General features: G+C 44.2%; 2 protein-coding genes across 3 annotated transcripts; both read left to right on the top strand.

Moving 5' to 3' along the window:
- The first annotated feature begins 4,664 nt into the window (after nucleotides 1-4,664).
- LOC123150771 (shikimate kinase 2, chloroplastic) lies at nucleotides 4,665-7,593 on the top strand. Its single transcript, XM_044570602.1, has 9 exons — nucleotides 4,665-4,949; nucleotides 5,794-5,840; nucleotides 5,930-5,984; nucleotides 6,074-6,234; nucleotides 6,360-6,442; nucleotides 6,557-6,686; nucleotides 6,909-6,987; nucleotides 7,104-7,168; nucleotides 7,314-7,593. Exons 1-9 carry the CDS (start codon nucleotides 4,760-4,762, stop codon nucleotides 7,380-7,382), a joined length of 879 nt encoding a protein of 292 aa, XP_044426537.1. The 5' UTR covers nucleotides 4,665-4,759; the 3' UTR covers nucleotides 7,383-7,593.
- An 816-nt stretch (nucleotides 7,594-8,409) lies between these two features.
- Nucleotides 8,410-12,870, top strand: LOC123150770 (protein PHLOEM UNLOADING MODULATOR-like). Of its 2 annotated transcripts, XM_044570601.1 has the most exons (5): nucleotides 8,410-9,024; nucleotides 11,238-11,429; nucleotides 11,505-11,632; nucleotides 11,724-11,917; nucleotides 12,411-12,870. In XM_044570601.1, exons 1-5 carry the CDS (start codon nucleotides 8,693-8,695, stop codon nucleotides 12,804-12,806), a joined length of 1,242 nt encoding a protein of 413 aa, XP_044426536.1. In that variant the 5' UTR covers nucleotides 8,410-8,692; the 3' UTR covers nucleotides 12,807-12,870. The 2 variants fall into 2 exon arrangements, with proteins under 2 accessions (XP_044426536.1, XP_044426535.1); XM_044570600.1 differs by having other exon boundaries at nucleotides 11,238-11,632.
- The last annotated feature ends 1,632 nt before the right edge of the window (nucleotides 12,871-14,502 follow it).

Raw genomic sequence — 14,502 nt, 5'->3', positions numbered from 1 at the left:
GATATGCTTTGTTTTGTTGCTCACTGGCCGGATATGCTTTGTTTTGTTGCTCACTAGCCGGATATGCATTGCTGACAATGTTTCACTTTGTAGCTTTCTCGTGCTTAATTTTTTTACAAGAAGTTGGAGAAGAAAAACTTCACCGTCATGCATTATTAGTTGAAATTGAATGGGCAACCGAAGTGCAACCTTTTCATAGGCAAGACCGCCGCCCAAGCCACCGAGGAAGAAACCAGCGACCCTACCAACCTAACCTAAGAACTGCCGAAGGTTAGAAGATATTTACGGGGGAAGAAGTGGGAGGAGGAGAGGGCGAAGCGAGAAGGTATGCCGGCCAAATTGACAGAGAGGTTTGAGAACATATTGGCAAAGAAGGAGGAGGCATTCTGAAGCACTCGGACCTCAAGGAGGAGAAAAAGGCGTATAAGTTCAAATTGTTGATGGAGGCAACGGAGGAGGACCATGATCAAAGAGAGGAAGGCCGCACTCGAGGAAAAGAAGATGAAATTGCCGCCAATGCGGAGGTCGCCAAGATATTGTCCTTGAATGTGGCATCTTTGAATGCCGACGCAAGAATGATTGTGCAATCCGCCCGCTACCAGATGTTCCATCAGCAGAAAGATGAGTTGATGGTGGCGGACAATGAGAACGTGATGGAGGCGGAGGCTCCCTAGGGCAGAAAATTACACGGACTGCCGGACTGATGTTCTTTTGGATCCGGACATGTAAAAACTAAGCATTGCCTCTTTTTGTTTGTGATCGGGCATGCGTTCTGACGCTGGTGTGATCTGGCGCGCCGTTTTATCTATATTTAAATTTTAAATTGTCTTTTACTAATAGACATATATAAAATAGCATTGGATAACCATCCTCGCATCCGTGTTCGCGGACTGGTCCTCCTGTTTGGCGTCCGTAGAAGGACGCCGGAAGGAATTTGTGAGTGCCCTTATGAAAATCTTTCTGGTCACGTATATTGCATTGCCTGTTTGTTTGCTCCGATTCTCTGCGACTCGACGCATTAGTCTATGCGATCCTTGCTGCCGGCTTGATTGATTTGCCGTTGAAAGATCACACACGCCACACCACCACGAACAGATCTCCATCTGCTGATTTTCACAAATATACGAAATCCGTCGTGCGTCGCTCGCCCGCGCCTGCCTCCAGCGTTCTCAGTTGGTGGGGCGCGCACGACGGCTGGTTTTCTCCCAGTTCTGCGTACAGCGTTCTGTTGCCTTTTTTTTTTTTTTTTTTGCATCGACAGCGTTCTCGGTCAAGCTTGGGATCTCTTCGTATATTCGTATCGTATATTTATATGTAGGCACGGGTGGGTTGGTCGATCCCGAGTCGGTCTCTGCAGGTGGGGTCGGCGGAGCAGCAAAGAGCGGATATGGAGCCAGCTGAGAATGATCGATTCGGCTGGGTGCTCTGTTCGCGGGAAAGAAAGCGTCAACGGAAGATAAGCGTGGATACGTGATCAGCCTTCCTTTTTAAAAACGCACACACGTAAGCTGACACCATCCCGCGTTTGAATCGGAGCATTTTCAGGATCCCGCATCAAATACGGTATAGATATATACTGCACTCGGATCGACACGGCGACCCGTCACTCGCCCGAAACTTCTACGGCCGAGAAAAGAAATTATAAAAAAAATTCATAGCGTTTGAAATCCGTTTGGTATAGATTTTCTATAAAGCCAAAAATAAATAGAAAACAACAACTGACACTAGACACTGCTTAATAGGTTAATATCAAAAATGATATAAAATTACATATAAAGTATTTAAGATTGATAATATAATAGCATTAAACAATAAAAATTAGATACGTTGAAAATGTATTAGTATACGTTTGATCAAGTTAGGTAAACGTTTGGTTCTAACCATGCCTCAAGGCAAGATTCTTTATGTGATAAATAAGTCTCGCATATCATATACACAAAAAGGTGTGAATAGATGCCCTGAGGCAAGCCAAAATATGACCAAGAATTTGAGTATTTCGTTAGACAAGTTTGACAAACATAGTGTGGCAAACTATAACAAAGGCCCAGTTCTTTTGCCATAATCTGGGGATTCTCCCAGAATCCGACCTCTACTCAGCTTCTCCCAGAATCTTTGGGCCTCGTTTGTTTTACAATCCTATCTAGTTAGGGTCTAATTAGATAGGATTGTAAAACAAATGGGGCTCAAAGATTCTGGGAGAAGCTGGGTAGGGGTCGGATTCTGGGAGAATTTCCAGATTCTGGCAAAAGAACTGGGCCAAAGTTAGCCACCAACCAAACATGCCCTAGGCTGAAGAGTCAGGAAGGAGGTTCGGATGAAGCTTGAAGTGTGCTACCGAATCTTGACTAAAGAGTTGGTGTCTTGGGAAAAAGGAAGGCAAATGGAAAGAGAGATGAAAATCAACTGCCCATAATAAAAATGTAAAAGATGGAGAGAGTGGGTAAAGGTGGAAGTGAGAATGAAGCTGAAACTATTGACATAAGACCAACAACTATCCCAGCAAAAAAAAAGACCAACAACTACAATATGTTGGATTGGAAAGAAAATAACTAGAGCTGTTTAGTACAACTTGGGGTTCTATTTAGGTGAATACCACCAACCATGTGTAGTTTTGGTTGAACATTTTTCTTTTGACTTGGTTTGGTTGAACATGCTCTAACTATTGCTAAACAAAGAACATGCTCCTACCAGGTCCTGCCCCAAGAGCACCCGTAAGATTTTATTTTCTATGCATACGTATGCACAGTGGATGCTTTCATACAATGGATGTTGGCGTGAGTTTCACCACGCGAATACTCCCATAGTACCTGGTAGTATGTAGTATGCATGCATAGTATAGTAGGATTATTTTGCTTGCAATACGTTAGTACTCCCTACATTTCTTTCTTTTTACTCCACATATGAAATTTATCTAAAGTCAAACTTTGTAAAGTTTGACCAAATTTATATGGAAAACGCTCAACGTCAACCGGCTAAAAAGAAACTTCGCGTCCGCCCCCTTCGCTGTGCAACACGTGTCCATGTGGGCCTGATGCACGTCTCCACCTTCCCCTGATTTCTGAACCAACGCCCAACTGTTCTTCCCCAGTCTATTCTCTCGCATCTCTTCTCTCATGGTGCAGATTGGACGGGGCGTTGGAAGCTGGGCGCCGCTGCCGCTCACACCAGCCAACCAGTCGCCCCGCCGCTCAGATCTCTCCTGCCCTGGGCGATGGATCTGGCCCGAGCTCGCCGAGAAAGGAGCCGGAGGAGAAGGACTTGACGACGGCTACAGGGTTCCTGGAGAGAGAGAGAGAGAGAGAGAGAGAGAGAGAGAGAGAGGGAGGGAGGGAGGGAGAGAGAGGGGGGGGGGAAGAGAGAGAGAGAGAGAGAGAGGTGGGTCATGGAGAGGAGAGGCACGGCGAGGTGGAGTAGAGAAAGGGAGGAACGAGGCGCCGGAGAAAGGGCTCGCAGGTGGGCAGCGGGATCACCGGGCAGCACAGAAGCTTCGGGCGCGAGCTCTCCTGGTGTTGCGGCGCAGCGCACGGCCTCTTAGTCGGCATTGTTGATGTCGGTGGAACCCTTACTGATGGATCCCTCCCAGCTCAACATGGCGTGTTTACGAGCCGTCGGCAGGCTATTGCCATCCGCGGTGAGGCATTTTGGGGTTAAGCACTGTTCGTAGATGCTTTTGCAATGTCATCAAATGTTTCTGAAACATAGGTCTTGTTGCGATAGTCAACAATGTTTCTAAAACAAAGCTCTTGTTGGAAGGAGGGATCATGCACGGAGAGATTTGCAATGTTACCAATGTTTCTGAAACAAAGCTCTTGCTGCAATAGTCATCAATATGTTTCCGAAACAAAGCTCTTGTTTCAATAGTCACCAACTGAAACAAAGCTCTTGTTGCAATAGTCACCGACGTGTTTCTGAAACAAATGTCTTGTTGCAATAGTCAATACTCTTGTTGTAAAGAGCGATCGTACGGTGAGCAACCTAGATCGGACGGCTCGCGGGGCGGCGGATCTTCTGAGAAGATCCACCGGCCGACGCGTAGCACTTCCCAATTTATATTTAAGAAAAGCTATCAACGTCACAATACTAAAATTATACAATGAAAAATAATTTCATGATACATCTAATGATGTTGGTTTAATGTTCTGAATGTTCATATTTTTTTATGTAAGTTTGACTTCAGACAAATCTTACGTGCGAAGTAAAAATAAACGGGGAGTACATTGAACATTGTCTCCCTCTTTTTTCTGTTCCTTTGGCAGAAAAGCTTGTGACTCTAGAGAGGAAATAATTTAAATCGCTTAATCGCATTTCCAATTTTAAAGCTACTCCCTCTGTAAACTAATATAAGAGCATTTAGATCACTAAAGTAGTGATCTAAACACTCTTATATTAGTTTACGGAGGGAGTACTTTTTTTTTTTCTAAAAGTAACCACCGATATGCGCATCACTAGCCTCAACACACAACAAAAACGTGGAAAATACACGGCGTTTCCAGGACCTTGCTGCTTCTCGGTTGGATCAAAGTGGATAAAATATTTTAGCACAGCGAGGGCGAAACGGTAAAACTCCACGGTCGTACCGTCGTACTTGGTACTCCTCTACTCGGATCGACGCAGCGACCCGTCACTCGCGGGCGCTACTTAAGACCGGGACCGCGCGGCCACCCCCCGCGCGCCTTCCCTTGTCGTTCCTTCCGCCTCCAACGTCGCACGCCACGGCCACCTACTACCCGCGACGACCGGGCCGGGGGTAGCAGCAGCGATGGAGGCGGCCGCGGGACTCGCGATGCAGTCGCGGGCGGTCGGGGCCGGGCGCCGGAGCGGGGCTCTCGGCGGGGACAGGCCGGCGCGGGCGGCGACCCTGCGCGTCGGAGGCCCGGCCGCCGCGCCGGCGCTGCGGGTTCGCGGGGCCAGGCCCGTCGCCCCGCTCTGCTGCGTCCAGACATCCAGAGGTCTGTCTCTCCGATTCTTTCCATTGCTCGGCATTTTTTATTAATTAATTAGTTTTCAGCTGAGTTGGATCGACGAGACTTTGGGGACGGACTGGGCCGACGCTAATATAATTCTGCCTGCCTGTAATCGTGGGGTCTCGTAATACTGAGACGGGAGTATCGACGATTTCGTATCAAGGCTGGAGGGTTGGTGGCAAAATTTGTTGATTTGGGGGGAATGAATGGCTGCTCTGATGTCGATTTGGGGTAAACCGTAAACGTGGTTACGCGTGGGCTAAACAAAACAATGTAGTTTCAGGGTAGGTAGCTAATGCTTTATTGGTTTTGCTTGGTCGAGTAGGTGTTACTGGTGGTGGTGGGGGACGGACAGAAAGCAACTATTCTCTTGTCTGATTGCGATGTATGGGAATATTCTTGCATCCTAACTGGTGGAATTTAACTTGTGTCCTAGAAGAATAAACTGATGGAGTTCAAATCAACGCGCGATAAATCTTGTTGTCGAATTTGTTCTAGGATAGGTAAGTACATGTGAAATTGTCTAATTGTGTGCGGCAACAGTGTACGGCTCCCCCTGTTCAAAAATATAAGGCGTATAAGTTTTGTCTGAAGCCAAAGTTTAATAACTTTGACCAAGTTTATTCAGCACACATTTACACTTCGTTTTAGATTTGGCTAAGTTGTTTGGTGTAGTCAATTATGCACATGTTACAGAGCTTAGTACCACACTGCATATTTTAATGATATGAACATCTTTAATATTTTCTCTTGGGCGGTTTCCTGACGAGACGCGCAGGCTGATTAGTCAAACTGACTTTTCTTTGTGACCTTTTTGTATGTAATACAGGTCATCAGAGCTTGCATAACTCAGTCGACGAAGCCCTCTTGCTAAAGGTACATACTTATACTGAAAAATTCCTGACATGAATAAAATAAGATGCTGCTTCTGGGCATCTTTTTGACAAAATTGTATTACCTTTCAGAGGAAAGCAGAAGAAGTTCAGTTTGAATTGAATGGGCGGTGTATTTACCTAGTTGGTTAGTTCTTGCACCTGCCTGTTTGCTGTTGCATACAGTTAATTTATCTTATTGCCTCTCAAACTAATAATAATGGGTTCATACTGCAGGAATGATGGGCTCCGGAAAGAGCACGGTGGGCAAGATATTAGCCGAAGTCTTGGGTTATTCATACTTTGACAGTGATAGTTTGGTAGAACAGGCAGTCGGAATGCCTTCCGTTGCTCAAATATTCAAGGTTCACAGTGAAGCATTTTTCAGAGACAGTGAGGTAAATAATCCATGAATTCTGTTAAAAATTTGATCTTCTATAGATATCATGTGTTTGTAGTAATTAGAATGGAAAGACTTGTGGACTAACGATTTCTGTGATTTTTTTACCTACTTGTTTTGCAGAGTAGTGTCTTGAGAGATTTATCCTCAATGCATCGGCTAGTTGTTGCTACTGGAGGCGGTGCTGTTATTCGGCCAGTTAACTGGTATGGGAATTACTCTGTTCTCGCCAACATCTCAGTTGTAATATGTTACATTATCACGTTTTCTCCTTTAGATGAATAATGGTACTGATCTCTGTCAATTTTCCTTACTCTCAGGAGATATATGAAGAAAGGTCTGTCTATCATGTTGGATGTGCCTTTGGATGCGCTTGCGAAGCGAATTGCACAAGTTGGGACTGCTTCTCGGCCCCTTCTAGATCAGCCATCTGCTGATCCATACACAGCGGTACCTACTCTAAATTTTTGAAATAAAGCTGTCTTAGCATGCCCATCAGATAAAAATCAATAGCTGTATTATGAAACACTAAATGGGACACCAAAAAATTTACAGTAAACATCCCTGCAATTTCTCAAGTCGTTTGCATCTTGATTGGTTGCACACATATGTCTTTCTCTATGTTTGCATTGCACTAGTGAAAATGCATGACTCGTTGATTTGGTGCCTCAGGCTTTCACGAAACTCAGCCTGCTCGCTGAGCAAAGAGGGGATGCTTACGCAAACGCCGATGTGAGGGTTTCTCTTGAAGGTATGTTAGATGCCCCTAGCTTCATGGTCATAGATGGGTCTCGAGACTCCAGCCTCTCCCGAGCGAAGTTGTAATGCCCAAACAGAGAGTAACACAACTAGTATTTACCTTTGCAGAGCTTGCAGCTAAAAAGGGTCATGATGATGTCTCTCAGCTAACCCCAACTGATATTGCTGTCGAGGTATTGTACTTCTCAAGTCAACTGTTCCTGTGCTTCTATTTTTGCAAAGAATTATTCATGTGCAAGTGGCATATCACGCTTTCTCCAATGCACCACCCCCTTGAAAACAATTTTCCCCTGATGTAACTTACCTGTTGTGTTTCAGGCCCTACAAAAGATTAAGAATTTTGTCACTGAGCATTCCATGGCCAGTGGCCCATTCGACGACTTATAAATTGGTGCCAGGAGACGAACGATGCAATCCTTGTAGAATTTCAGCCCCAATTTGTTTGTACCGTGTCCGTGTATCTTCATTTTTGTATCGCTCAACATCATTGATTCATTCTTTATAGTGAAAAAGGAGTTGTGCTGAAGTATGCTCTGATAAAAATAAAAGAATAGCCGATGGAGCTAATGTTAAGAGCTCCACGGTTATGAGATCATCACACTTACATTTTTCACTCAGCTGTTCTTTCAAACAGACAATTGTCAAAGTAACAGTACATTAGTGTTCAGTTGTCAAAATACCATTGCAAACAGAGTAATTGTTAAAAGTACCACTGAATGAAATCAGTTCAGCAGCTTTTCGCCATTTTTCTAACGCACCACTTGAAAGCGAAGTATCACTATAGGTTCATTTTGAGATCATGACAGGAATCAATAGTTTTGACCATGACCACAGTCCAATATCCAAGACAGTATATTTTAAGAAAAGAAAAGACATGGGTTAAAATTATGATAGTGATTTTCTGTTTGAAAAGAAAAATCCTATAGGAACCGCATGAGAGGAAATTTCCAGCACAAGTTTTTGGACCAAAATAACATTGATTTGTGAGATGTACAAAAGAGGTACTACAGATTACGTGTATATATAATTTGATACTCCTTCCGAGTTCTTTTTTATAAGATGCTATAGACAGCCGAGCTTGAACCGTTTTGGACACTGTCTGAACGATCTAAAACGTCTTATAAAAATGAACAGAGGGAGTATTTTAAGTCCCTCCTGTTTGTCTTTTCATACAACATACAAATATGGGTCTCTTCACGTCGGAAAATTGTAGTTTCCCATTCCATTCGACGATGTGCATCTGAAATTCAAATCATACCTTTCAGTAACTCGGAACCAGTGAGAATTTGACCTCATCATCTCGGTACTTTAAGTGTTGATAGCAGTTTGGGCATGTTTTTTCTTTTTTTGAAAATTAAGGCTAGTAATGCTGCCACATAAATTTTCAGCTCTTTGGGACGACACTTTTATTGAGAAAAGATCACCACCTCTGCAACAGAATTTTGGGCAATCTAACACCTTTGCAACGATACGACTCCGTCATCACCATTTCGTGTATTCTACTCTTATCGCGAACTGTTAACTGACAGTCGTATGCATGAACCTGTGGGCAAGCCTGCTCGATCGAGGATTACTCTGCATGCAGCCCGTTGGTGGTTGGCCGGCCGGGACGCTCGGGGAAATGCGACGCCGACCTTCTAATCGCATGAGCACTCCAGTATGGTCAGGCCAGGATCTCGACCCAAAACCTCCCGGCCATGCCGAGACCCAAGGCAGAGAGGCCCGTGCCGCCGCCGGCCCCCCGCCGGCCCCTCGCGGCGGGCGGGCTGGGCCTGGCGGCCGCGGCGTACGTGGGCGTCGACTACCTCAGCCGCGCGTCCCCCTCGCTGCACGGGCGGCTGCAGCCGGCCATCTGGGCGGCGCTGGCGTTCGCCACCGCCGCGCGGGCGCCCTTCTACCGCCGCTGGGACGCCGAGATCCGCGCCGCCCCGTGGTTCCTCGCCGCCATGGTCCTCATGCTCGCAGCGCTGCTCTGCGAGGCCATCTCCGTCCGGTTCGTCTCCAGCGTGCTCGGCCTCCGGTGGCATAGGTCTCTGAACAAATTCTAGTTATCCTCTTCCAGATTAATTCTACAGTTATCTTTTGCAATGGGTGTGGTTAGGTCTCAGTCGACTGAGACTTAGCAAAACTGTTTTGCAATTGCTCTGTTCTAGTTGTTGAGAGTATCTCAGCGTGTTTGTTGTTTTCTTGGTAAAATTGTCCATGTCATCGATCCAATAAGTTATCATATAACTACTCTACTTCAGTACGAGCATATCTAAGATTCTAAGTTGTCCAGGAAAAATGAGATACTCCCTTCATTTCTAAATATAAGTCTTTGTAGAGATTTCAATATGTACTACATAGGAAGCAAAATGAGTGAATTTACACTCTGAAATATGTCTATATATATCCGTATGTAGTCTATCTCCAACAAGACTTATATTTAGCAATGAAGGGAGTAGCATTTAAGTTTGCACTCTCGCTGCACTTTGGAGCTTGTGCAATGGTTGTTGCTTCAAGTTCGTCACTTTTGGGTTACACATCAACTTATGACTTATCCCAATACAAATTAGGACGATTGGCTCAAGACACTATGTATTCACTGCATATTGGATAGAATTAATGGTGCTTTGGTTTGGATAGGAAATAGGATGATTTTTAAAAGGGAGTTATAAACTGCAATTGTTAGCTCATGCTTCATAAAACAGTGAACGCAATAGTCTGTTCATTGTAGTGAATGCACATGCATGAAAACAAGAGGCAATTTAGTTTTAATGGAAACCAAGACATGAGAATTGTAATTTGACACTAGCGGAACCTTATAAAGCTTATGTGAGTCTGCTTTTGTTCCTTCTATCCACTTTGTTTGTACATGTGATCTATTTTACCTTAGGGTCAGGTTCCATTGTTAGACTCACATAAGCAGTATATGGTTCTGTGGTTTATAACTTTCATGTAAAGAATTTCCTGCGTCTTTACTTTTAGAGAAAAGTATATTTTTCGTTTCTCAATTCTTGGCAAAGTCTAGATTTGGTCCCTTAACTCTGAAACCGAATAAGTTGCACCCTTAACTCTTTAAACCGGACATGTTTCGTCCCTTGACTCAACGAAAGCAGTTTTCAGGCTAAATCAGCGTGGTTTTGACCGGTCGGTGCCCATGTGGCAATCTTCCCCCCTCTATCATCCTATCTCCGGTCAAAATTTCGTCGAGCAATTGGCATGCGCCTGCAGCGCCACCGGCACCAGAGACGACACGGAGGCATACCTGCAGGGCAGGAGCTGCGCAGAGCGCCACGAGCAACCGGCATACTGGCAGGGCTAGAGTGGAGCTCTTCGGCAGCAGCACGAGGTACCTGTGGCAGCATGGACCTCCGGAACACCTCCATGCTAACGGGCGGCAGCGACATGCCCATCTCCACGCCCACAATGAGTCTCTCCGCCGCCTCCGCAGACGAAGCCAGCGTGGCGCGGGTCTTCACTGCCTACTTCGCGCGACTCGCCGGGGCGAGCGGTTCACCGTGGTGCCATGGTCCCTACAAAGGTAAGGCTCATCTCGGGCGGACGCAGCTGGTCCTGCCGGATCCCACGTACGTGCACCGGTAGCTAGCTCGCCAGGTTCAGGCAGCGGCTACACGTATTGGTCCTGTAGATCAATTAAGCAGCTTGCTAGCGTACTTGTTAGCTTGCACGTACGCATAGCTTCTTTGATCTAGCAGGCTCAAATCCAACACACCGTGCTGCTGCGGAGGCGCTGTGGCTGGGCTCCGACGGAAGGGCTGCAAGTGCAGCCAACGAGGTGGTGGAAGTGCAGGCTCGCTGCAAGTGCTCGTCAAAATGCCTACAAGAGATAGGATGAGAAGGACGAAGGACGAAGGACATCTACTGGTCAAAACCATGTTGACTCAGCATGGATACCGCTTCTTTCAGATCAAGGGACGAAACTTGACTGGTTTGAAGAATTAAGGGTGCAACTTTTGTCCGGTTTTGAAGTTGAGGGACCAAATCTAGACTCTGCCCAAAGTTGAGGGACAAAAAATATACTTTTCTCTTACTTTTATTGCCTATAAGATATAGGGATGCTACCTTGGTCCTTGGCAACATCAACACTCTTGGTACACTCTTCAAAAGGTTCATTTTTCATGTATTCGAGTGTTTAGTGCAAGTGCAATACATCATACTGCATATTGCGCTTTTAGGGACATGCACATACTCTGCAGCCTTCAAAGACCTGAACTAAGACATGTTCAATAACATTAACAGATCTACTGCTCCTCTTCCCGACACTGGTCAGTGGCTTCTTCTAGCACTAAACGAGAGGCTTCCTCAAACTGTGGTTTATCTATTGAGAGCCCACATCATCACTCTACATAGTTACTTGATGTTGTTTATCATGTTGGGATTCTCGGCATTTTTTGACTGCATCAAAGGTCCTGGCCTTGGAATAGGCACAAGGTATATGTTCGCTATGGCGGTCGGGCGTTTTCTTCGGACCATAACATTTGTTTCTACTATTCTTCCATCTGCAAGGCCTTGGTGTGCTGCTGCTCGATATAAAATACCTGACCATCCTCATGCTTGGGCACAGAAGTATTATGTTCCGTATGCTTCTGATCCGCGTGCAATCCGCAGGATCATACTAGTGGATATGCCATATGGTTAGAGCATTTAACTTATGAAACTTCCTGGTGTAGCTGCTTTAATTTGGTTGACTTCTAGTAACTGTTTAGGATCATTTTCTTATTGCAGCCAGTGTTCAAAATTATACTGATCACTATAGACCTGATTGGGCACATATGAGCTTCCTAATAGACATATTGAGGCCATCTGCCGGAGAGGGCCCTTCATGGTATCATTTGGTGAATAAATCCGGTGGTGGTTGCAATGATCTTATATATAGTGGGCACATGTTTGTTGCTGTCCTGACTGCTATGGCATGGACGGTATGTTGTGTTGTCATCTTCACAGAACTTACTTCTTTTTAATCTTTGCATGTCATGCTACAAATGATATGAAATTGACTCACCAGGATCACCCCTATGTTCAAACATTCTTATGTCACAACCAAGGAGTGTGATATGCACACCCTTGCTAATATGTGGTTCTGGATTAGCCTTAGAGGTGATTGCTCAATATGGGTCTTGCAGTTAAGTCCATGTAAAAGAGGCCATCGACCAGTTCCCGTTGGTCTTTCGTATGCCATTGTTGCATTTATACCATTCATTGTCTTTCCTGTAGTGTAAAAACTTTGTTGTGGTGAAGACTTCAGCTTGGTGTTATCTATCTTCCTCTCTTCAATATGAACGCCACGCTACATTCGGACAGTTTTTATGCTTAATTTTTGTGTTGTCAATTAATCCCTGTACAAATATCCATTTGTTCTAAAGGGACAGATGTCCAGCTTAATACTATATATGTCCATGTGGCACCTCGCAGGAAGCGTACGGGGGATGGATATCAGGTGGGATATGGTTTCTAGTCCTGCACAGTGCCCAGAGGGAGATACGGGAGCGTTACCATTATAGTGCCGACTGCATTGTAGCAATTTACGTTGGAATCCTCTTGTGGCGGGTCACTGGGTTCATCTGGTCCACCAGGGATTCAGATCAAGCTAGAAGACTCGCCAAACTCGATGAGGTTCAGAACAGATTATTTCATGCTGCAAAGGACTCGGACATCGACGAAATAAGGGGGCTGCTAAATGAAGTTGAGATGGCTGGACAGTCAAAGAGGACCTTCTCACAGGGTGTCATCTTATCCTTTGCTGCTTTTATGATTACATTCACCCTCCTGTTTGTTCTCCTTGCATTCTCACTTACTAGCAATGGATGATTGATTGGCATCCTGACTTCCATTTATTTTTTGCCAGAAGTATATTTTAGTCAGTGCTCCTGAACTTGTCGATGCTTATATTGGCTGAGAACTTGGGAATTGATACTAACAGGTAGTTTTAGAGCAGGGAACCTACTTGTTGATAAAAACATGCAGGTTTTGCTGATAAAGGAATGATTATTTCTTGCCTTTCAGTACTTATTTTTGATGTGACAAGAATTAACATGGTGCAGAGCATGAACTGAATACGAGAATATGGCTCTGTAATGTATCATGCGCTCCTGTTGTGTGCATCCGTTTTTTCTTTATGTGCTTTGGGCTCTTTTCTTTCTCTATTTTTTAGAGAAAAGACACGATATATTTTAGAGATAGATGAAAACTTTATTTTAAACATGTGAAGATTTTTTTGAAGCATATTTTTAAAAATACCTTACTTTGTTTTTAAAAATGTTCACGACACATTAGAAGATGTTCGTGGAATGTAAAAGTTTGTTTGCGCAGCTTTAAAATTAATGTTTGTCCAAAAAAAATGTTTGTGATATTTAATATATATTTTTGGCTTTAAACATTTAATATTTATAACATGTTTAAAAATATGTTCATGCCATTTAAAAAAGATCATGAAAATATATTAAAAAATGTACTTGTAATTTGTAAAAAAGGTTCATGACATTTAAAAAGTCCACATGTTTCAAAATATGTTCATGACTCTTTTAAAAAAAACTTTCCTGAAAATGTAATTTTTTTGCGGGAATTTAGAAAAGTATTCACAGTTCCTTCTATATTTTTACAACACTTAAAAAAGGTTCACACTTTAAAAAATGTTCGGAAGCTGCTGAAAGCTTCCTAAAACCGTGCAAAGTGAAGCAAAGATGGGCAGGCCCATCAAACACAGCGATCCGTTTTTGTGGGCGCTCGCTAGCGAAAATAATAGCAAGTGGCCCGTTAAGCGCCGAATGGTCTCGAGCTCCTTGTATATTTTACTCGGCCCGACGCCACATGAGGAGCTACTTGAGCACTTGCTGGATGCTCAAAAAAAAAAACACTCGAGCACTTGCTGTTGACCCCGGCTGAGTGGGAGTCCAGTTCAAGAGGAAGGAGACGGCAATGGCTCCAGTAGAAGAAAAAATTGTAAGTTCAATAAGGCAATGGCCCATTGCTATAATTATGATGACTATGGGAATTTCCCAAAGGAATGTCGTGCGAAAAAAAATGTGCTGAAGATGAACCAAGCTTGTTCTGATTGAGCAAGAAAATGATGCCTGTCTGCTTGGTAAGTCGCATTCCCAACGAGGAGTTAATGTTGGCAGCAAGTTGTGTCACCAGCTTCGTTCTAAAAAAGTTTGTCACCGGTGGCAACAGTTCTATGTTCTTCTCTAAGTTGCGTCCACGAGTACGTGGTTATGTGAGTTATTGTGCTAGATGTTTCCATAAAATACGCGTGTGATGAAAATCTTGTGTTAGTTACATCCAAAGTATAGTATACTTCTGCTGTTTGTTGGGTCCACGAATTCAAATTCTCAAGTTAGTTACGTCTCCAGAAAATACGGTCATGTAATAGGTGTGTCTATAAGACAATATATTTCTTGTGTCCACAAGAAACTCTGCATATGTGATAATGCAATATAAGGGTCCCATCCAAGATATGCTAGAGCGAAGACGATCCGTACCTGAGATTGGCATTGACAATATTAAG

Source organism: Triticum aestivum, chromosome 7A (genome assembly GCF_018294505.1).
Source record: "Triticum aestivum cultivar Chinese Spring chromosome 7A, IWGSC CS RefSeq v2.1, whole genome shotgun sequence".
Taxonomy (NCBI): Eukaryota; Viridiplantae; Streptophyta; class Magnoliopsida; order Poales; family Poaceae; genus Triticum; species Triticum aestivum.
The sequence above is the reverse complement of the archived record's forward strand: the minus strand, read 5'-3'. Positions and strand labels throughout refer to the sequence as shown.

Excerpts from the sequence above, each read along its gene's own strand:
- LOC123150771 (XM_044570602.1), top strand. The coding sequence starts at position 4,760 with ATGGAGGCGGCCGCGGGACTCGCGATGCAGTCGCGGGCGGTCGGGGCC. Across the intron at positions 5,841-5,929 it reads ACGAAGCCCTCTTGCTAAAG|AGGAAAGCAGAAGAAGTTCA; the intron begins GTACATACTTAT and ends ATTACCTTTCAG. Across the intron at positions 6,687-6,908 it reads CTGCTGATCCATACACAGCG|GCTTTCACGAAACTCAGCCT; the intron begins GTACCTACTCTA and ends TTGGTGCCTCAG.
- LOC123150770 (XM_044570600.1), top strand. The coding sequence starts at position 8,693 with ATGCCGAGACCCAAGGCAGAGAGGCCCGTGCCGCCGCCGGCCCCCCGC. Across the intron at positions 9,025-11,237 it reads CTCGGCCTCCGGTGGCATAG|ATCTACTGCTCCTCTTCCCG; the intron begins GTCTCTGAACAA and ends TAACATTAACAG. Across the intron at positions 11,918-12,410 it reads TGACTGCTATGGCATGGACG|GAAGCGTACGGGGGATGGAT; the intron begins GTATGTTGTGTT and ends GGCACCTCGCAG.